Genomic DNA, 23,312 nt, shown 5'->3' on the forward strand with positions numbered 1-23,312 from the left:
TTCTAAGGGGTATATCACTCAACAAACCCGGCCAGTGATACTGGGGGTTGGGTTCTTGCATTCTGAGTTAATAAAATTTCTAGTTATTCCTCAGGCAACTCAGGAGATTGTGTTAGGTATGCCCTGGCTCCAGCTACATAACCCACAGATTGATTGGGCTACCTTACAACTAACTGCTTGGGGTTCACATTGCCGTCAGTCCTGTTTAGCCCAAGTTGTTCCTGTCAAGACTTCTGAAATCAAGACCCAGTCTACTCTTCCTATGGCCTATCAAGATTTCGCTGACGTCTTCAGCGAGAAGGCCGCTGATGTCCTGCCGCCCCATAGAGAGTGGGATTGCCCCATCGACCTCATTCCTGGCAAAAAAACACCTAGGGGGCGCACCTACCCGTTATCTGTTCCTGAAACCGAAGCGATGAGCGAATACATCAAAGAAAACCTACAGAAAGGATTCATCCGTCCCTCATCATCACCTGCTGGGGCAGGTTTCTTTTTTGTTAAAAAGAAAGATGGAGGACTACGTCCATGTATTGACTACCGGGGACTTAATGATATTACCGTTAAGAACAGCTACCCGTTACCTCTTATTACCGAGTTATTTGATAGAGTCAAAGGAGCCCGCATCTTCACCAAGTTAGATCTCCGCGGTGCCTATAATCTCATCAGAATCCGCAGCGGTGACGAATGGAAGACAGCTTTCAATACTCGGGATGGCCATTACGAGTACCTGGTAATGCCATTCGGGTTGAGCAATGCTCCAGCAGTGTTTCAACACTTTGTTAATGAAATTTTCCGTGACGTTCTGTACAAGTATCTCGTTGTTTACCTGGACGATATCCTCATCTTCTCTCAAGACCTCCCTTCTCATCGTCTCCAAGTCCGTGAAGTCCTCCGACGTCTTCGTGAGAATTGTCTTTACGGCAAATTATCTAAGTGTACCTTTGAGGTTACCTCCATACCCTTCCTGGGGTATATAATTTCTGGATCGGATCTCCAGATGGACCCGGCAAAATTGGAAGCTATTGCCAATTGGTCCATTCCGAACACTCTCAAGTCCATTCAACGATTCCTGGGCTTTGCCAATTATTATAGGAAATTCATCCGAGGCTTTTCAACTCTCATTGCTCCTATTACTAGCTTAACTCGGAAAGGGGCAGATCATTCCAACTGGTCAGAAGATGCCCTGGCTGCGTTTCAAAAAATCAAGATGGCTTTTGTTACCGCTCCAGTTTTGTTACAGCCCGATATTAATAAGCCATTCGAGTTGGAGGTGGATGCTTCCACAGTAGGAGTGGGAGCTGTTCTCTCTCAGATGGGAGCTGACGGGAAGATTCATCCCTGTGGATTCTTTTCCCGTAAGTTTCTTCCTGCAGAAGTTAATTATTCCATCGGAGATCAAGAGCTTCTGGCGATTAAACTGGCCCTTGAGGAATGGAGGTATCTCCTGGAAGGGGCGAAGTTTCCATTTAATATCTATACGGATCATAAAAACCTGCTCTACTTGAAGGCAGCTCAGTGCCTTAATCCTCGCCAGTCCCGATGGGCTATGTTCTTCTCCCGTTTTAATTTCAAGCTCCATTTCCGCCCAGGTTCTCAGAATACCAAAGCAGATGCCTTGTCTCGATCCATGGAATCTGAGGACGAGATATCCGATCCAGTACCACGCTCCATCCTGGATCCTGTTGCTTTTGCTTCTTCACAAGTTTCTCCAGCTCCGCCTCCTGGTAAGACTTTTGTTGCTCCTGAACTCCGTTCTAAGTTGTTGTCTTGGGCTCATCAGTCTAAATTTACTGGGCATCCTGGTGTCCTAAAGACTTTTAAATTTCTCTCTGAAACATACTGGTGGCCGAAGATGAAAGTCGACATCAAAGACTTTGTGGCGTCTTGCCCTAAATGTGTGCAGCACAAAACTCCTCGTCAGTCTCCAGCAGGTCAGTTACAGCCATTATCCATTCCCAGCCGTCCTTGGTCACATCTGTCTATGGATTTCATCTCTGACCTTCCCTCCTCCCAAGGATTCAATACCATCTGGGTAGTGGTCGACAGATTTACCAAAATGGCTCATTTTGTTCCACTCCAAGGACTTCCTTCCGCTCCAAAACTGGCTCAAATCTTCCTACGGGAGATTTTCCGTTTACATGGACTACCCACTGAAATAATATCTGACCGTGGAGTCCAGTTTGTGGCAAGGTTTTGGAGAGCTCTCTGTTCTGCCATGCAGGTCCATCTCAAGTTCTCGTCAGCGTATCATCCTCAGACGAATGGGCAGACAGAGAGGGTAAACCAGGAGTTGGAAACTTTCCTGAGACTGTACATATCATCTTCCCAAGATGACTGGGTAGATTTGCTCCCGTGGGCTGAATTCGCTCACAATTTCCGCTACCACACAGCTACTGAAACTACTCCGTTCTTCGCTGTTTATGGGCAGCATCCACGAGTTCCTGATTTTCAAGACCTTCCTAGCATCGATGTCCCTGCTGCCACTACTGTCCTCAGTCAGTTCTCAACAATCTGGAGGAAGATTCATACTTCACTCAAAAAGGCTTCTGCCCGGTACAAATTCTTTGCCGACCGCAAGAGACGTGCAGTTCCCAGCTTGAAACCTGGGGATAAAGTCTGGCTGTCAACCCGGAATCTTCGTCTTAAAGTGCCTTCGATGAAGTTTGCACCACGCTTCATTGGTCCTTTCTCCATCGAAAGAGTTCTAAATCCTGTGGCTTACAAGCTCAAGTTACCCTCTTCATTGCGTATTCCTAATGCTTTCCATGTCTCTCTCCTCAGACCATTAGTCCTAAATCGCTTCCAAAGAGCTCTTCCAGCTGGCCCCAGCATTCCAACTCAGCGGGGCATAGAGTTCGAGATAGAGAAGATCCTGGACTCCCGTCACCGGTATGGTCGTCTGCAATATCTCATCGACTGGGCCGGCTATGGTCCTGAGGAGAGGAGTTGGGTGAACTCTGCTGATGTCCACGCTCCCAGGTTGGTCCGTGTTTTCCACAGGTCTCATCCTTCCAAGCCACGTGGGTGTTCGGTGCCCACCCATAAGGGAGGGGGTACTGTCAGGAATCGACTTACCGCTGTTATGTCTGTCCGCCGGAGCGGACTCCGTCCGGGGTCACTGCATGTTGCTGTCACCTGTCACCCTGCTCGTGGATACCATCTCAGGCCTGGGAGCGCCCCTGGAGTCAACGGGCGTGTGGGCGCGCCGCGTCCCAGCCGGGCCGCGTCATGGGCGCCGCCATGACAGTTTTCCCCAGTGTAACTGCGGCAGCCAATCCGGAGCTCGGCCGCACCTCCTCGTCTCACTCCAGCCAATACCTGCCGGTCAGGGGGTATATCAGGAGCTGCAGGGTGAGTCAGAGGTTGTCCTGAACTTTGTGTCACTCCTGCGACCCGTGTGTCTGGACCTGTTCTCCTGATCCTCCGTGTTCCAGGATATTCTCCTGATTCCTCCGTGCTCCTGGATATTCTTCAGTACCTGTTACTTCCGTGGAACTACAAGTACCAGCACCAGCAATACCTTTCTGGCTTCACACCTTCTACACCTGCAGTGTGCTCCAGCCTACAGCAGTAGAGACTCCCTCTCCAGGTGCATTCCGTCATCTCACCTGTGATTCAGCCTGCATGCTGATTGTGCACTTCCAACAGCACAGTGAACATTACCATCCAGTCTCCTGCATTGCTACCAGGTTTGCTACCATTATTCCACCTCTGCTGGCTCCACGTTTTAATTACTCTGGTTCCATTTCTGCATTACAAACTCTGCCATAGACTTTCAAGTTTCAAACCATATTATATCATTGCCATTACCATTGCCGTTACCATTGTCATTTCCATTGCATTCGTTTGTTTTACTTTCTGCTGCATTATTATCTGGACTTTCTGTTATTAATAAATCTACATTGTGCACATGCGCAGAAACCCAATACTGCCTCCTCACTTCATTCCACCTACCTCCACTGACCCACTAGCGCCCCCTCCGGGGACACAAACTAAACCGACTCTGACATTGCTGCTGCGATCAGGTCTGAATTAGGCCCTGTATGCATTTATATGCTAACAGGCCACCACAGCGCTCCCAGTAACCCTGAGGTACACAGGATGAGTTGGTTCAGCTATAATTTACCTCCGGGCTAGTGATTTGGAGGTTTATAAACTTGCATTCAGCACTACTGTTCCAGCATCGTAACAATAACTATAAAATGCTAACACAAAGTAATTTAATCAATTGCAAAGTACACGTTACACTCAATCCTATGCAATATATAAAAAAAGTATATTCAGTATGGTTCTCATATAAAAGCAGGAAGGGGTTGTTAGTGTGCGCTTGTACAAAGATGAAGAGGCAGTATAGACTTTTCTTCTCTTTTACCTGTGCAGTATTTTACACAGGATCCAGTCAGCATATCGCCACATGGCTAAGGCACTACACTAGGGGGGGGGGGGTGTTAGACTGTGGGGGAGGGGGGGGGGGGGGTTAGGGTTATGCTATGGTGAGGGATTATTAAAGTAAGGCACTAAAAAGGGAGGATTAGGGTTTGGGGGGTTAGTCTGCGGTGAGGGAGGGTTAGGGTTGGGGGAGGTTAGGCTGCAGGGGGAGGGAAGGGTTAGGCTGCAGGGGGTTAGGATTAGGCTGCAGGGGGTTAGGATTAGGCTGCAGGGGGAGGGTAAGGATTAGGCTGCAGGGGGAGGGAAGGGTTTGGCTGCAGGGGGAGGGAAGGGTTAGGCTGCAGGGGGAGGGTTAGGCTGCAGGGGGAGGGTTAGGATTAGGCTGCAGGGGGAGGGTTAGGATTAGGCTGCAGGGGGAGGGTTAGGATTAGGCTGCAGGGGGAGGGTTAAGATTAGGCTGCAGGGGGAGGGTTAATATTTGGCTGCAGTGAAAGGGTTAATATTAGGCTGCAGGGGGAGGGAAGGGTTAGGCTGTAGGAGAGGGAAGGGTTAGGCTGCAGGAGAGGGAAGGGTTAGGCTGCAGGGGAAGGGTTAGGATTAGGCTGCAGGGGGAGGGAAGGGTTAGCCTGTGGGGGAGGGGGGGGATTAGATTAGGGTTAGGCTGCAGGGGGAGGGAAGGGTTAGGCTGCAGGGGGTTAGGATTAGGCTGCAGGGGGAGGGTAAGGATTAGGCTGCAGGGGGAGGGTAAGGATTAGGCTGCAGGGGGAGGGAAGGGTTAGGCTGCAGGGGGAGGGAAGGGTTAGGCTGCAGGGGAAGGTTAGGATTAGGCTGCAGGGGGAGGGAAGGGTTAGGCTGCAGGGGGAGGGAAGGGTTAGGCTGCAGGGGGAGGGTTAGGATAAGGCTGCAGGGGGAGGGTAAGGATTAGGCTGCAGGGGGAGGGTAAGGATTAGGCTGCAGGGGGAGGGAAGGGTTAGGGTTAGGCTGCAGGGGGAGGGAAGGGTTAGGCTGCGGGTAGGAAGGGTTAGGCTGCAGGGGGAGGGAAGGGTTAGGCTGCAGGGGGAGGGTTAGGATTAGGCTGCAGGGGGAGGGTTAGGATTAGGCTGCAGGGGGAGGGTTAGGATTAGGCTGCAGGGGGAGGGAAGGGTTAGGCTGCAGGGGGAGGGTAAGGATTAGGCTGCAGGGGGAGGGAAGGGTTAGGGTTAGGCTGCAGGGGGAGGGAAGGGTTAGGCTGCAGGGGAAGGTTAGGATTAGGCTGCAGGGGGAGGGAAGGGTTAGGCTGCAGGGGGAGGGAAGGGTTAGGCTGCAGGGGGAGGGAAGGGTTAGGCTGCAGGGGGAGGGTAAGGATTAGGCTGCAGGGGGAGGGAAGGGTTTGGCTGCAGGGGGAGGGAAGGGTTAGGCTGCAGGGGGAGGGTTAGGATTAGGCTGCAGGGGGAGGGTTAGGATTAGGCTGCAGGGGGAGGGTTAGGATTAGGCTGCAGGGGGAGGGTTAAGATTAGGCTGCAGGGGGAGGGTTAATATTTGGCTGCAGTGAAAGGGTTAATATTAGGCTGCAGGGGGAGGGAAGGGTTAGGCTGTAGGAGAGGGAAGGGTTAGGCTGCAGGGGAAGGGTTAGGATTAGGCTGCAGGGGGAGGGAAGGGTTAGCCTGTGGGGGAGGGGGGGATTAGATTAGGGTTAGGCTGCAGGGGGAGGGAAGGGTTAGGCTGCAGGGGGTAAGGATTAGGCTGCAGGGGGAGGGTAAGGATTAGGCTGCAGGGGGAGGGTAAGGATTAGGCTGCAGGGGGAGGGAAGGGTTAGGCTGCAGGGGGAGGGAAGGGTTAGGCTGCAGGGGAAGGTTAGGATTAGGCTGCAGGGGGAGGGAAGGGTTAGGCTGCAGGGGGAGGGAAGGGTTAGGCTGCAGGGGGAGGGTTAGGATAAGGCTGCAGGGGGAGGGTAAGGATTAGGCTGCAGGGGGAGGGTAAGGATTAGGCTGCAGGGGGAGGGAAGGGTTAGGGTTAGGCTGCAGGGGGAGGGAAGGGTTAGGCTGCGGGTAGGAAGGGTTAGGGTTAGGCTGCAGGGGGAGGGAAGGGTTAGGCTGCAGGGGGAGGGTTAGGATTAGGCTGCAGGGGGAGGGTTAGGATTAGGCTGCAGGGGGAGGGTTAGGATTAGGCTGCAGGGGGAGGGTTAGGATTAGGCTGCAGGGGGAGGGAAGGGTTAGGCTGCAGGGGGAGGGTAAGGATTAGGCTGCAGGGGGAGGGAAGGGTTAGGCTGCAGGGGAAGGTTAGGATTAGGCTGCAGGGGGAGGGAAGGGTTAGGCTGCAGGGGGAGGGAAGGGTTAGGCTGCAGGGGGAGGGTTAGGATTAGGCTGCAGGGGGAGGGTAAGGATTAGGCTGCAGGGGGAGGGTAAGGATTAGGCTGCAGGGGGAGGGAAGGGTTTGGCTGCAGGGGGAGGGAAGGGTTAGGCTGCAGGGGGAGGGTTAGGATTAGGCTGCAGGGGGAGGGTTAGGATTAGGCTGCAGGGGGAGGGTTAGGATTAGGCTGCAGGGGGAGGGTTAGGATTAGGCTGCAGGGGGAGGGTTAGGATTAGGCTGCAGGGGGAGGGTTAGGATTAGGCTGCAGGGGGAGGGTTAAGATTAGGCTGCAGGGGGAGGGTTAATATTTGGCTGCAGTGAAAGGGTTAATATTAGGCTGCAGGGGGAGGGAAGGGTTAGGCTGTAGGAGAGGGAAGGGTTAGGCTGCAGGGGAAGGGTTAGGATTAGGCTGCAGGGGGAGGGAAGGGTTAGCCTGTGGGGGAGGGGGGGATTAGATTAGGGTTAGGCTGCAGGGGGAGGGAAGGGTTAGGCTGCAGGGGGAAGGTAAGGATTAGGCTGCAGGGGGAGGGTAAGGATTAGGCTGCAGGGGGAGGGAAGGGTTAGGCTGCAGGGGGAGGGAAGGGTTAGGCTGCAGGGGAAGGTTAGGATTAGGCTGCAGGGGGAGGGAAGGGTTAGGCTGCAGGGGGAGGGTTAGGATAAGGCTGCAGGGGGAGGGTAAGGATTAGGCTGCAGGGGGAGGGTAAGGATTAGGCTGCAGGGGGAGGGAAGGGTTAGGGTTAGGCTGCAGGGGGAGGGAAGGGTTAGGCTGCGGGTAGGAAGGGTTAGGCTGCAGGGGGAGGGAAGGGTTAGGCTGCAGGGGGAGGGTTAGGATTAGGCTGCAGGGGGAGGGTTAGGATTAGGCTGCAGGGGGAGGGTTAGGATTAGGCTGCAGGGGGAGGGAAGGGTTAGGCTGCAGGGGGAGGGTAAGGATTAGGCTGCAGGGGGAGGGAAGGGTTAGGGTTAGGCTGCAGGGGGAGGGAAGGGTTAGGCTGCAGGGGAAGGTTAGGATTAGGCTGCAGGGGGAGGGAAGGGTTAGGCTGCAGGGGGAGGGAAGGGTTAGGCTGCAGGGGGAGGGTAAGGATTAGGCTGCAGGGGGAGGGTAAGGATTAGGCTGCAGGGGGAGGGAAGGGTTAGGGTTAGGCTGCAGGGGGAGGGAAGGGTTAGGCTGCAGGGGGAGGGTAAGGATTAGGCTGCAGGGGGAGGGAAGGGTTAGGGTTAGGCTGCAGGGGGAGGGAAGGGTTAGGCTGCAGGGGGAGGGTAAGGATTAGGCTGCAGGGGGAGGGTTAGGATTAGGCTGCAGGGGGAGGGTAAGGATTAGGCTGCAGGGGGAGGGTAAGGATTAGGCTGCAGGGGGAGGGTAAGGATTAGGCTGCAGGGGGAGGGAAGGGTTAGGGTTAGGCTGCAGGGGGAGGGAAGGGTTAGGCTGCGGGTAGGAAGGGTTAGGCTGCAGGGGGAGGGAAGGGTTAGGCTGCAGGGGGAGGGAAGGGTTAGGCTGCAGGGGGAGGGTTAGGATTAGGCTGCAGGGGGAGGGTTAGGATTAGGCTGCAGGGGGAGGGAAGGGTTAGGCTGCAGGGGGAGGGAAGGGTTAGGCTGCAGGGGGAGGGTTAGGATTAGGCTGCAGGGAGAGGGAAGTCTTAGGCTGCAGGGGGAGGGTTAGGATTAGGCTGCAGGGGGAGGGTTAGGATTAGGCTGCAGGGGGAGGGAAGGCTTAGGCTGCAGGGGGAGGGAAGGGTTAGGCTGTGGGTAGAGAGGGTTAGGGCTAGGGGGTAGAGGGGGAAGGATACCAGGTGTCGGGATTCTGTGCGTTGGGATGCCACTGTCCGTATTCGGACCTCCAGCATCCCCATACCATCCCTTTTACACAGGTTAATTGGTATGGAAACCACGTCCGTTCGTTTCTATTCCTTCTCCCATATTTGTTTCCAGGTCTGGTCAATAGGCATACAGGAGAATTCAATCACAGTAATTTATGCTAATTGATCGCCCAGGGTTACCCAATTAGTGCCCTGTTTTCACAAACGCTGCAGCAAAAACACATAGGTTTGTACACTTATCATAGAACCTATGCGTTTCTCACCTCAAAACAGGTCATTTTTGGGTGGTAAAAATGGGCTCTAATTGGACTGCCTAAAAAAAAAAAGTATCATCTCTAATTGAATTCCCCCTATAGTGTCACCCCTAGTTACTGCAGAATAATGTTTTGAGTTAGACACGGATTCAAAATAAGCTGTTGAAACTAAGCATTATAATAGGAGTTTTTTCACGTGTGTTTACTATAAAGTTCTGTGGCTGCTGGGTGGTGCAGTGGTTAGCATTGGTCCATCGCAGCACCTGGTTAGGCTGTTTAAATTACTTTTTGTAATATGTTTTTCTTGCATACCATCTTCTTGGCGTGTTCTTCACAAAGAGGCGTCTGATGTGTGATGTCAAAGACCGGTACAGAGCACTGCTGCCCGTCTGCAAACTTTGCTGTGCAGCTGGTGAAGAGCTGCTGAGAGTTGCTGGACAGGATATCTGCCGGGCGGTTAAGGACAATACGGACTACTCCTTTAGTTGGGAATTTATTTTATTACAGTATACTGTAAACTGAGTATTCCATCTCACCTAGACCCTGCGTCACCTGAAAAGACCCTGATGATTGCCCTATCAGCCCGTACATGTACCTTCAGCCAGAGAATATACACGAGGGTGGTACAATGATAGCAGGTAGACCACTGTGTACCCATCACGGCCATTACACTGCGCCTCATATCAGCCATACTGTCCCAGCGTCAGGTGTAAGATGGCGGACAAATGGTCACACACTGAGCTGCGCAGTGTAATCAGATTTCTGCGTCTAAAGGGCACATCCGCAGCTGACACTCATCGCCAACTTGACGTAATGTCCGCAGCCCCTGAAACATTCTCTGTCCCTCTCACCCGCAGCCCCTGACACATTCTCTGTCCCTACCATCCGCAGCCCCCGACACATTCTCTGTCCCTACCATCCGCAGCCCCTGACACAGTCTCTGCCCCTCTCATCCGCAGCCCCGGACACATTCTCTGTCCCTCTCATCCGCAGGCCCTGACACATTCTCTGTCCCTCTCCTCCGCAGCCCCTGACACATTCTCTGTCCCTCTCATCCGCAGCCCCTGACACATTCTCTGTCCCTCTCATCCGCAGCCCCCGACACATTCTCTGTCCATCTCATCTGCAGCCACCGACACATTCTCTGTCCCTCTCATCCGCAGCCCCTGACACATTCTCTGTCCCTCTCATCCGCAGCCCCCGACACATTCTCTGTCCCTCTCATCTGCAGCCCCCGACACATTCTCTGTCCCTCTCATCCGCAGCCCCTGACACATTCTCTGTCCCTCTCATCCGCAGCCCCTGAAACATTCTCTGTCCCTCTCATCCGCAGCCCCTGACACATTCTCTGTCCCTCTCATCCACAGCCCCTGACACATTCTCTGTCCCTCTCATCAGCAGCCCCTGACACATTCTCTGTCCCTCTCATCCGCAGGCTCTGACATTCTCTGTCCCTCTCATCCGCAGCCCCTGACACATTCTCTGTCCCTCTCATCCGCAGCCCCTGACACATTCTCTGTCCCTCTCATCCGCAGCCCGACACATTCTCTGTCCCTCTCATCCGCAGCCCCTGACACATTCTCTGTCCCTCTCATCCGCAGCCCCTGACACATTCTCTGTCCCTCTCATCCGCAGCCCCTGACACATTCTGTCCCTCTCATCCGCAGCCCCTGACACATTCTCTGTCCCTCTCATCCGCAGCCCCTGACACATTCTCTGTCCCTCTCATCCGCAGCCCCTGACACATTCTCTGTCCCTCTCATTCGCAACCCCTGACACATTCTCTGTCCCTCATCAGCAGCCCCTGACACATTCTCTGTCCCTCTCATCCGCAGGCCCTGACACATTCTCTGTCCCTCTCATCCGCAGGCCCTGACACATTCTCTGTCCCTCTCATCCGCATCCCCTGAAACATTCTCTGTCCCTCTCATCCGCAGCCCGACACATTCTCTGTCCCTCTCATCCGCAGCCCCTGACACATTCTCTGTCCCTCTCACCCGCAGCCCCTGACACATTCTCTGCCCCTCTCATCCACAGCCCCTGACACATTCTCTGCCCCTCATCCACAGCCCCTGACACATTCTCTGTCCCTCTCATCCGCAGCCCGACATATTCTCTGTCCCTCTCATCCGCAGCCCCTGACACATTCTCTGCCCCTCATCCACAGCCCCGGACACATTCTCTGTACCTCTCATCCGCAGCCCCTGACACAATTCTCTGTCCCTCTCTCATCCGCAGCCCCTGACACATTCTCTGCCCCTCATCCACAGCCCCTGACACATTATCTGTCCCTCTCATCCGCAGCCCCCCGACACATTCTCTGTCCCTCTCATCCACAGCCCCTGACACATTCTCTGCCCCTCTCATCCGCAGCCCCTGACACATTCTCTGTCCCTCTCATCCGCAGCCCCCGACACATTCTCTGTCCCTCTCATCCGCAGCCCCCGACACATTCTCTGTCCCTCTCATCCGCAGCCCCTGACACATTCTCTGTCCCTCTCATCCGCAGCCCCTGACACATTCTCACATTCTCTGTCCCTCTCATCCGCAGCCCCTGACACATTCTCTGTCCCTCTCATCCGCAGCCCCTGAAACATTCTCTGTCCCTCTCATCCGCAGCCCCCGACACATTCTCTGTCCCTCTCATCCGCAGCCCCCGACACATTCTCTGTCCCTCTCATCCGCAGCCCCTGACACATTCTCTGTCCCTCATCACCAGCCCCTGACACATTCTCTGTCCCTCTCATCCGCAGCCCCCGACACATTCTCTGTCCCTCTCATCCGCAGCCCCTGACACATTCTCTGTCCCTCTCATCCGCAGCCCCCGACACATTCTCTGTCCCTCTCATCCGCAGCCCCCGACACATTCTCTGTCCCTCTCATCCGCAGCCCCCGACACATTCTCTGTCCCTCTCATCCGCAGCCCCTGACACATTCTCACATTCTCTGTCCCTCTCATCCGCAGCCCCTGACACATTCTCTGTCCCTCTCATCCGCAGCCCCTGAAACATTCTCTGTCCCTCTCATCCGCAGCCCCCGACACATTCTCTGTCCCTCTCATCCGCAGCCCCTGACACATTCTCTGTCCCTCTCATCCGCAGCCCCTGACACATTCTCTGTCCCTCATCACCAGCCCCTGACACATTCTCTGTCCCTCTCATCCGCAGCCCCCGACACATTCTCTGTCCCTCTCATCCGCAGCCCCTGACACATTCTCTGTCCCTCTCATCCGCAGCCCCCGACACATTCTCTGTCCCTCTCATCCGCAGCCCCCGACACATTCTCTGTCCCTCTCATCCGCAGGCTCTGACACATTCTCTGTCCCTCTCATCCGCAGCCCCTGACACATTCTCTGTCCCTCTCATCCGCAGCCCCTGACACATTCTCTGTCCCTCTCATCCGCAGCCCCTGACACATTCTCTGTCCAAAATGTGGATATTTGCCTGCATGCAGGGTGTCACATATCTACGTGCGATAGCCACCATTATCAGAGTTGCACTAGCCGTATACATGGTGTAAGAGATCCACTGAAATCAGCCCTCTCTCTGTGCATGCAGAACTCTGCAAAGCTGCGATTCCACCTACATGCACATGACCGTCTTGGAACACTTCAGCCAAGTGTGAATACCCTTCTGCCGACAAGTTATGTCCGGGATGCCTATGACTGAGAATTGTCCACAGATGCAATTGTTTGGCTCGCACTAATAATCTCAAGACCTGCCCATAAGACTCGTGTGCCCCACTGTGTTCCGATCAGAGGATTAATGCTACTAGGAAGAATAAAACCGTTATCACCACTATCGCGTAATGTCTGAGCTACTAAGCATTATTATGCATTTAATATGCATTTTATTGTGTTTTGTGAGGGAGAAGAAAATAAGATTTTACTTACCGATAAATCTATTTCTCGTAGTCCGTAGTGGATGCTGGGGACTCCGTAAGGACCATGGGGATATAGCGGCTCCGCAGGAGACAGGGCACAATAATAAAAGCTTTAGGATCAGGTGGTGTGCACTGGCTCCTCCCCCTATGACCCTCCTCCAAGCCTCAGTTAGGATACTGTGCCCGGACGAGCGTGCATAATAAGGAAGGATATTGAATCCCGGGTAAGACTCATACCAGCCACACCAATTACACCGTACAACCTGTGATCTGAACCCAGTTAACAGTATGATAACAACGAAGGAGCCTCTGACAAGATGGCTCACAACAAGAATAACCCGATTTTTGTAACAATAACTATGTACAAGTATTGCAGACAATCCGCACTTGGGATGGGCGCCCAGCATCCACTACGGACTACGAGAAATAGATTTATCGGTAAGTAAAATCTTATTTTCTCTGACGTCCTAGTGGATGCTGGGGACTCCGTAAGGACCATGGGGATTATACCAAAGCTCCCAAACGGGCGGGAGAGTGCGGATGACCCTGCAGCACCGAATGAGAGACTCCACGTCCTCCTCAGCCAGGGTATCAAATTTGTAGAATTTAGCAAACGTGTTTGCCCCTGACCAAGTAACTGCTCGGCAAAGTTGTAAAGCCGAGACCCCTCGGGCAGTCGCCCAAGATGAGCCCCCTTCCTTTTGGAATGGGCTTTTACAGATTTTGGCTGTGGCAGGCCTGCCACAGAATGTGTAAACTGAATTGTATTACAAATCCAGCGAGCAATCGTCTGCTTAGAAGCAGGAGCACCCATCTTGTTGGGTGCATACAGGCTAAACAGCGAGTCAGATTTTCTGACTCCAGCCGTCCTGGAAACATATTTTTCAGGGCCCTGACAACGTCAAGTAACTTGGAGTCCTCCAAGTCCCTAGTACCCGCAGGTACCACAATGGGTTGGTTCATGTGAAAAACAGAAAACACCTTAAGGAGAAATTAAGGACGAGTCCTCAATTCTGCCCTGTCAGAATGAAAAATTAAGTAAGGGCTTTATATATGATAAAGCCGCCAATTCTGACACACGCCTGGCTGAAGCCAGGGCTAATAGCATCGTCACCTTCCATGTGAGATATTTTAAGTCCACAGTGGTGAGTGGTTCAAACCAATGTGACTTTAGGAAACTCAAAACAACATTGAGATCCCAAGGTGCCACTGGGGCACAAAATGAGGCTGTATATGCAGTACCCCTTTTACAAACATCTGAACGTCAGGCACTAAAGCCAGTTCTTTCTGGAAGAAATTCGACAGGGCCGAAATTTGAACCTTAATGGACCCTAATTTTAGGCCCATAGACAGTCCTGTTTTCAGGAAATGTAGGAAACGACCCAGTTGGAATTCCTCTGTAGGGGCCTTCTTGGCCTCACACCACGCAACATATTTTCACCAAATGCGGTGAAAATGTTTTGCGGTTACATCCTTCCTGTCTTTGACCAGGGTAGGGATGACTTCATCTGGAATGCCCTTTCAGGATCCGGCGTTCAACCGCCATGCCGTCAAACGCGGTCGCGGTAAGTCTTGGAACAGACAAGGCCCCTGCTGGAGCAGGTCCTTTCTTAAAGGTAGAGGCCACGGGTCTTCCGTGAACATCTCTTGAAGTTTCGGGTACCAAGTCCTTCTTGGCCAATCCGGAACCACGAGTATCGTTCTTACTCATCTCCCTCTCATGATTCTCAGTACTTTTGGTATGAGAGGCATAGGAGGGAACACATACTCTGACTGGTACACCCACAGTGTTACCAGAGCGTCCACCGCTATTGCCTGAGGGTCCCTTGACCTGGCGCAATATCTGTCTAGTTTTTTGTTCAGGCGGGACGCCATCATGTCCACCTTTGGTTTTTCCCAACGGTTTACAATCATGTGGAAGACTTCCCGATGAAGTCCCCACTCTCCCGGGTAGAGGTCATGCCTGCTGAGGAAGTCTGCTTCCAAGTTTTCCACTCCCGGAATGAACACTGCTGAGAGTGTTATCACATGATTTTTCGCCCAGCGAAGAATCCTTGTAGTTTCTGCCATTTCCCTCCTGCTTCTTGTGCCGCCCTGTTTACGTGGGCGACTGCCGTGATGTTGTCCCACTGGATCAATACCGGCTGACCTTGAAGCAGAGGTCTTGCTAAGTTTAGAGCATTGTAAATTGCCCTTAGCTCCAGTATATTTATGTGGAGAGAAGTCTCCAGACTTGATCACACTCTCTGGAAATTTTTTCCTTGTGTGACTGCTCCCCAGCCACTCAGGCTGGCATCCGTGGTCACCAGGACCCAGTCCTGAATGCCGAATCTGCGGCCCTTTCATAGATGAGCACTCTGCAGCCACCGCAGAAGAAACACCCTTGTCCTTGGAGACAGGGTTATCCGCTGATGCATCTGAAGATGCGATCCGGACCATTTTTCCAGCAGATCCCACGGAAAGGTGCTTGCGTGAAATCTACCGAATGGGATCGCTTTGTAAGAAACCACCATTTTTCACAGGATCCTTGTGCAATGATGCACTGATACTTTTCCTGGTTTTAGGAGGTTCCTGACTAGCTCGGATAACTCCCTGGCTTTCTTCTCCGGGAGAAAACATCCTTTTCTGGACTGTGTCCAGAATCATCCCTAGGAACAGTAGACGTGTCGTCGGAAAAAACTGCGATTTTGGAATATTTAGAATCCACTCGTGCTGTCGTAGAACTACTTAAGATAGTGCTACTCCGACCTCCAACTGTTCTCTGGACCTTGCCTTTATCAGGAAAGCGTCCATATTTCTTTTAAGAAGAATCATCATTTCGGCCATTACCTTGGTAAAGACCCGGGGTGCCGTGGACAATCCAAACGGCAGCGTCTGAACCGATAGTGACAGTTCTGTACCACGAACCTGAGGTACCCTTGGTGAGAAGGCAAATTTGGACATGTAGGTAAGCGTCCCTGATATCCAGTGACACCATATCGTCCCCTTCTTCCTGGTTCGCTATCACTACTCTGAGTGACTCCATCTTGATTTGAACGCTTGTATGTAAGTGTTCAAATATTTCAGATCTCACCGAGCCGTCTGGCTTCAGTACCACAATATAGTGTGGAATAATACCCCTTCCCTTGTTGTAGAAGGGGTACTTTGATTATCACCTGCTGGGAATACAGCCTGTGAATTGTTCCCAATACTGCCTCCCTGTCGGAGGGAGACGTTGGTAAAGCAGACTTCAGGAACTTGTGAGGGGGAGACGTCTCGAATTTCCAATGTACACCTGGGATACTACGTGTAGGATCCAGGAGTCCACTTGTGAGTGAGCCCCCTGCGTGCTGAAACTCTTGAGATGACCCCCTACCGCACCTGAGTCCGCTTGTACTGCCCCAGCGTCATGCTGCGGACTTGGCAGAAGCTGTGGAGGGCTTCTGTTCCTGGGAATGGGCTGCCTGCTGCAGTCTTCTTCCCTTTCCTCTACCCCTGGGCAGATATGACTGGCCCTTTTGCCCGCCTGCCCTTATGGGGACGAAAGGACTGAGACTGAAAAGACTGTGTCCTTTTCTGCTGAGATGTGACTTGGGGTAACAAAAGGTGGATTTTTCAGCTGTTGCCATGGCCACCAGGTCCGATGGACCGCCCCTTTATACGGCAATACTTCCATGTGCCGTCTGGAATCTGCATCACCTGACCACTGTCGTGTCTTCGTCTGGCAGATATGGACATCACATTTACTCTTGATGCCAGAATGCAAATATCCCTCTGCGCATCTCGCATATATAGAAATGCATCTATAGTCAATAAAATCTTGTCCCTGTCAAGGGTATCAATATTTTCAGTCAGGAAATCCGACCAAGCCCCCTCAGCGCTGCACATCCAGGCTGAGGCGATTGCTGGTCGTAGTATAACACCAGTATGTGTGTATATACTTTTAGGATATTTTTCAGCTTCCTATCAGCTGGCTCCTTGAGGGCTGCCGTATCTGGAGACGGTAACGCCCCTTGTTTTTATAAGCGTGTGAGCGCCTTATCCACCCTAAGGTGTGTTTCCCAACTCGCCCTAACTTCTGGCGGGAAAGGGTATACCGCCAATAATTTTCTATCGGAGGAAACCCACGTATCATCACACACTTCATTTAATTTATCTGATTCAGGAAAAACTACAAGTATTTTATTCACACCCTACATAATACCCTTATTTGTGGTACTTGTAGTATCAGAAATATGTAACACCTCCTTCATTGCCCTTAACATGAAACGTGTGGCCCTAAAGGAAAATACGTTTGTTTATTCACCGTCGACACTGGAGTCAGTGTCCGTGTCTGTGTCTGTGTCAACCGACTGAGGTAAATGGGCGTTTTTACAAGCCCCTGACGGTGTCTGAGACGCCTGGACAGGTACTAATTTGTTTGCCGGCCGTCTCATGTCGTCAACCGACCTTGCAGCGTGTTGACATTATCACGTAATTCCTAAATAAGCCATCCATTCCAGTGTCGACTCCCTAGAGAGTGACATCACCAATACAGGCAATTTGCTCTGCCTCCTCACCAACATCGTCCTCCTACATGTCGACACACACGTACCGACACACAGCACACACACAGGGAATGCTCTGATAGAGGACAGGACCCCACTAGCCCTTTGGGGAGACAGAGGGAGAGTTTGCCAGCACACACCAAAAACGCTATAATTATACAGGGACAACCCCTTATACAAGTGTTTTCCCTTATAGCATTTTTATATATGTAATCATATCGCCAAATAAGTGCCCCCCCTCTCTGTTTTAACCCTGTTTCTGTAGTGCAGTGCAGGGGAGAGCCTGGGAGCCTTCCTCACAGCAGAGCTGAGCAGGAAAATGGCGCCGTGTGCTGAGGAGAATAGGCCCCGCCCCCTTTTCGGCGGGCTCTTCTCCCGGAGTTTGTGAGATCTGGCAGGGGTTAAATACATCCATATAGCCTCAAGGGCTATATGTGATGTATTTTAGCCATAAAAAGGTATTATACATTGCTGCCCAGGGCGCCCCCCCCAGCGCCCTGCACCCTCAGTGACAGTTGGTGACTGTTGGTGAAGTGTGCTGACAACAATGGCGCACAGCTGCAGTGCTGTGCGCTACCTTATGAAGACTGAAAGTCTTCTGCCGCCTGTTTCTGGACTCTGGACCTCTTCAACTTCGGCATCTGCAAGGGGGGTCGGCGGCACGGCTCCGGGACGAACCCCAGGGTGAGACCTGTGTTCCGACTCCCTCTGGAGCTAATGGTGTCCAGTAGCCTAAGAAGCAAATCCATCCTGCACGCAGGTGAGTTTACTTCTCTCCCCTAAGTCCCTCGTAGCAGTGAGCCTGTTGCCAGCAGGTCTCACTGAAAGAAAAAAACCTAACTTAAACTTTTATTCTAAGCAGCTCAGGAGAGCCACCTAGATTGCACCCTTCTCGGCCGGGCACAAAAATCTAACTGAGGCTTGGAGGAGGGTCATAGGGGGAGGAGCCAGTGCACACCACCTGATCCTAAAGCTTTTATTATTGTGCCCTGTCTCCTGCGGAGCCGCTATATCCCCATGGTCCTTACGGAGTCCCCAGCATCCACTAGGACGTCAGAGAAATATGAATGTACATACTGTATTCATGAGGTAAGTAGCATCATGGATAAATTAGGAGATGTACCCTTTCATGCAGTTACTGGAGAGCAACAAAGATTGCCGTGCGTTCCAGGGGTCATGTGATGAAGAAGACAGACTTTATTGGATGTGGAGAACATGCGTTGGAATGTGCGTTAACATAGGAGCATGTGGTAAGTACAATTGGTTAAATATGGGAATAACAAATTACTGACTTTTTGAATAGTTCAAGAAACCCCCGTTTTTTGTACCCCAAAATACTTTTACATTTTCGTGGGTGAAACAAAATAGGTCTGTGAATTTATCACGGATCCTATGTGTTTTCACGATCGCGGACGCAAAAACGGGGTTGGATATCGGGGATTTTTTTCCCGCCTGTCTCAGGAAGGTTAAAAAGAATCCCTGGTGTGCCGGTTTTCAGGGTTAATTGGATAGGCCCCTGAGAGATCAATTAGCCGTGGCACATTACTGCGGCTGATTGAATCCCCCCCTAAGGGCTAGATGCATCATCGCTTAGAGAGTGATGAAATGGAAAGTGATAAACTACCAGCCAACCAGCTCCTAAATCATTTTTCAAACACAGCCGGTGACATGGCAGACAGGAGATGATTGGCTGGTACTTTCTCTCTCCGTTTTATCACTCTCCAAGCGATGATACATCTACCCCATAATCTCTTCAGCATTATAGCACTTCACTATATTTTAATCTTATTTCTTTTATGGTATTCCTACAGAGTTTCATCTGATAATTCAGGAGGGTGGAGGAAAAGATCTTGAAGTAGGCCCATGTAACAAAGGAAACTCGGAAGAGTAATTCACTACACTAATTAAAGCACTGGTGAAGGATTTATACAAAGGACACTAGTCTGATTATTTGGCACGGTGGTGTTAATATTGCGCTACTGTGCTTTTTTATACATTTTTGTACGGAGGGTCCATTGGTATTTTGCAAGTGGAACGTGAAACCACGGTTCTGCCCACGACAGAGCGCAGACGGAATAGAGCTGCTTGGACTACGCTAAACAGGCAAGAAACACGAGGTCTATCACTCTGCAGCCCCCTTACGGGAGGACAGGAAAAGGACGTTTCTCTTGGAAAGGATACGCTGAAAGCAGTGCCTGGTGTACGGGAGCGCTCTGTTTGCACATGCCGTGCTCCGCACAGTTGCGCTGCAGAGCGTTGATTGCGTTTCTCTGAGTTCTGGCTGAATAGGTCTGTAACTGAAACAACATAACACACAACTCGTCAACGTAATACACCTGACAAAGGAGAAAACCTTATCAAAAAGAGATAGCACTTGTTTAAAATGAAAGAACAAGTGTAGCGTATAGTCCAACCCTCATTTTGTGCTACTGTTATAGGCCCTACACACTGGCCGATTTTCTGAAAGATATGAACGATCTCGTTCATAAATGAACGAGAACTCGTTCATATCTTTCAGTGTGGAGGCTCCAGCGATGAACGATGCGCGGCCCCGCGCTCGTTCATCGCTGGTCTCCCGTCGGCTGTGCATGCAGGCCAATATGGACGATCTCGTCCATATTTGCCTGCACTTCAATGCAGCCGCGTGACGGGGGGAGTGAAGAAACTTCACTCCCCCCGTCACTGCCCCCCCCCCCCCCCCGCCAGGTCGCTCGTTGGCCGTATCCGTCGTCGGGCAGCTCGGCGGCGGATCGGCTAGTGTATAGGGCCCCTTAGACTGCATTTCAATAGTCCTAATTTCCTTAGTTCTGCAAGTTATCTCAGTATTTACCAAAAAACTGAATTATTAGCCAACGCCATTTTTATTTTATCTGGACTAAGGCCCTCATTCCGAGTTGATCGCTCGCTAGCTGCTTTTAGCAGCATTGCACACACTAGGCCGCCGCCCTCTGGGAGTGTATCTTAGTTTAGCAGAATAGCGAACGAAAGATTATCAGAATTGCTACTAAATAATTCCTTGCAGTTTCTGAGTAGCTCCAGACCTACTCACAGATTGCGATCAGCTCAGTCCATTTAGTTCCTGGTTTGACGTCACAAACACGCCCTGCGTTCGGCCAGCCACTCCCCCGTTTCTTTAGCCACTCCTGCGTTTTTACCTGGCACGCCTGCGTTTTTTAGCACACTCCCTGAAAACGCCATATTGCCGCCCAGAAACACCCACTTCCTGTCACTCACTACGATCACTCGAGCGATGAAAAAACGTCGCTCGAGCTTGTGCAAATCTACAAAGTTTTGTGTGAAAGTACTTAGCGCATGCGCGCTGCGTACCATGCGCATGCGCATTTTTGCAGTTTTTTTCACTTGATCGCTGCATTGTGAAAATCGGCAGTGAGCGAACAACTCGGAATGACCACCTAAATACAGAATTTTTGTACTTTAAATCATTTTCTCTCAATCAAATGGGGGCACAGTGGGCCATGGGACATACTGTAGAGACTCTATTAGAACTTTGTCAGGGAAGTGAGGAGGGGAGGAGAAGGAAAGAAGAAGTAAGAGGAGAGGAGGAGAAGGAAAAGAAGAGGAGGAAAAGGATAGTAGAAGGGGAAGAGAGGAGAAAGGTGGAAGGGAGAGGTGGTGAGGGGCTAGGGGAGATGAATACTACCATCTCTAAGAAAATTAATCTTCAACAAAATAAAAAACCCACACGTGGAAAGCACCCCAAAAAAATTCCACCCCCAGCTAAATAAGTTATTCCCTGAAGTTGAGAATAAGTCATGGAAGAAAGAAGAGCTGCTACAGAATCCAACTTTTTTTGGGGGCTCGGCTGCAGCCCTCTAAGGAGGAGGCAGACGGCTGCCAGAGGACTACACAAATCCTCAGGGCATATAAGTGCATGCATACTTCTGGAGACTGGAAACATGGTGGTACAGCAATAACATTATTACCATGTTCCCTCTCCCCTCACCTGGTCCTCATACACGCAGCTCTGTGAAGATCTTGCATCATTTGCCCGGTAGACTCAGGCTCGCTGCTGGCCGCTTTCTGTAACGCTCTCCGGAATGTGTGGCGGTATTTCTTCTGGCAGGAGTCTGCCCGCTCCAGGCGGCAGAGGTGCTTGTATTTTTGTTGAAAGTAAGTGCAAAGTTGTGCAACCCTAGAGCTCCTGCTGTGCGCTACCTCGGCGTCATACCTGCAATCACACACGGAAAATGCGCAGCGTCAGCTTCCAGCTAAAACACTACCGTCCAGTACTAGTAATTCTGTCACAGGGAAGCGGAAATCATTACTTTATTCATTAAGTCACTTATTACATAGTATTAGTGGATGAAGAACAATAACGTGTATAGATTTTATAAACCTGGCATGGCCCAGAACACACTGGCTGATCTATAGTGGGCGCGTCGGCTGGTGTGTACCCCTAATATGTCGGTGAACCACGTCATTCACAGACACATTGCACCGGTCCCGCAGTACAGCCAATGGCTGGTATTTCTGCAGATGTATCGGCGCATCGTGTTGTGTGTACGGGCGGTCTGCAGACTGCCTGTACACTTGCTGCAGAGGCTGCCGGCGACTGACATCACAACTGGACGGGCACAAGTAAATGCCCGCCCAATTGTGACGACGGACACAACACATCTGGCCGACAATCGGTAATTGTGTATGCACTTACCGATCGCCAGATAAGTTGGCGGACTGGCTGGCTTAGTGTGATCCCAGATTACCTCTAGACAAGCTACGCTGCACTAGAAGTCAGCCACGTTGTGATAAAAGTGTAAAAAAAGGCTACTTTAAATCCTGTGACCATTTAAATTTTTAAATGAAATGTAAAAAATTGCAGGAAATCTGTACATATTGCCAAAATCGCACTTCATTAAATAAAACGCTTTATCTTCCCTTTTATAAAAGGAAAGTGCTGAGCGTTATGATTTCACGCAGTTTTTATGGATCTTCCTGCGCTGAGCTGTGACGGATCACTGACAGATATCACATACTTTTTGCAGTCGTGATGCAGACTCTCTCGGAATGACCATGCAACGTTGTACGGAGATGCTCGATCAGAATCATCTTGTTCCTCACTACTGTCTTCTGACCAGTCCAGCCCTGGGGAGAAAGAAACAGAGAGGAGACTGAAATTCAGAGACAGGAATCATCATTATTCACAAAGCTGTAATACGACCAACCCACAGAGGCCTGAGAGAGAAGCCATGTGGATATACAGCTGTTCAACCTGATTTAGTGTATGTTTCTTAGTGTACAGGCCTCCTACAGGTCTGGCAAGTGTATGTGGATTTATATACGAGAAAGGGGAATCTGTGTAGGGATAGGTTACATTTTAGGAGGAGACGAAATAGTGAAAGGGACGTTACCCCCAGCCTACCCCACTTATGGTGAGGCTAACACCAATTCCCCATTGCAGCATGGACTGGGTGACTGAGTACTAAAAAAAAAAAATAGGGCATTTTTTGTTTTTACTGGCCCTCGCTTACTTACTTACAGTGACACTGTGACCACACATTCTGCATCTTTCCGCTGTAGCTATTATCAGCACTGGGTGTCATGTACAGTCATGTAAGACAAATGTGTCAGGATAGCTGCCTACAGAAGAGTGTCTGCTTCTCATCACTATCTATTTTACCCATTTTATAACTGGCTGGCACAGATGGTAGGCTACAAATAACCCTGGTTGCACACTGTACTATTAAGGAGGTTTATGTTGTTATTGGGCTACACATTTGCGTTATTAAATTGAGACTGAAGCAGAGATATGAAGCTGTAAATCAGTAGGGAAATGGCCATTTGAAGCCCGCAACACAATTGTTTTTTATTCTTCAAATAGAAAGAAGCGGGGGGGTGGGGGGGGGAAGCTTCACAAAACAGAGCTGCATTACTGCTGACGGCCACAAGATGTCACCAAATGCAAAGAGGTGGTGTACTAATAAACCCTAATAGGCCCTACACACTGGGCAATATTACATTAATGAACGAGATACCGTTAATATCTTTCAGTGTCGATGTAGCAACGATGAACGATGCGCGGGGCCGCGCATCGTTCATCGCTGGTGCCCTGTCGGCTGTGCATGCAGGTCAATATGGACGATCTCGTCCATATCTGCCTG

General features: G+C 51.1%; 1 protein-coding gene and 1 long non-coding RNA gene across 2 annotated transcripts in view; one reads left to right on the forward strand and one right to left on the reverse strand.

Annotated features, from left to right (window-relative positions):
- INO80D (INO80 complex subunit D) overlaps window positions 1-23,312 on the reverse strand; it is a 90,364-nt gene that overhangs the window by 50,143 nt on the left and 16,909 nt on the right. Inside the window, exons 4-7 of the mRNA XM_063932658.1 lie at window positions 22,188-22,296; window positions 21,158-21,382; window positions 19,375-19,490; window positions 9,098-9,231 (exon numbers count right to left, since the gene is read on the reverse strand). Coding sequence (XP_063788728.1) covers window positions 9,098-9,231; window positions 19,375-19,490; window positions 21,158-21,382; window positions 22,188-22,296 — 584 coding nt within the window. The remainder of the gene's footprint in view (window positions 1-9,097; window positions 9,232-19,374; window positions 19,491-21,157; window positions 21,383-22,187; window positions 22,297-23,312) is intronic.
- On the forward strand, window positions 17,688-19,230 carry LOC134944091 (uncharacterized). Its single transcript, XR_010181846.1, has 3 exons — window positions 17,688-17,953; window positions 18,329-18,443; window positions 19,005-19,230. It is a non-coding gene; the product is annotated as an uncharacterized LOC134944091 (long non-coding RNA).

The sequence above is a fragment of the Pseudophryne corroboree genome, chromosome 7, assembly GCF_028390025.1.
Source record: "Pseudophryne corroboree isolate aPseCor3 chromosome 7, aPseCor3.hap2, whole genome shotgun sequence".
In the NCBI taxonomy this organism is placed as follows: domain Eukaryota; kingdom Metazoa; phylum Chordata; class Amphibia; order Anura; family Myobatrachidae; genus Pseudophryne; species Pseudophryne corroboree.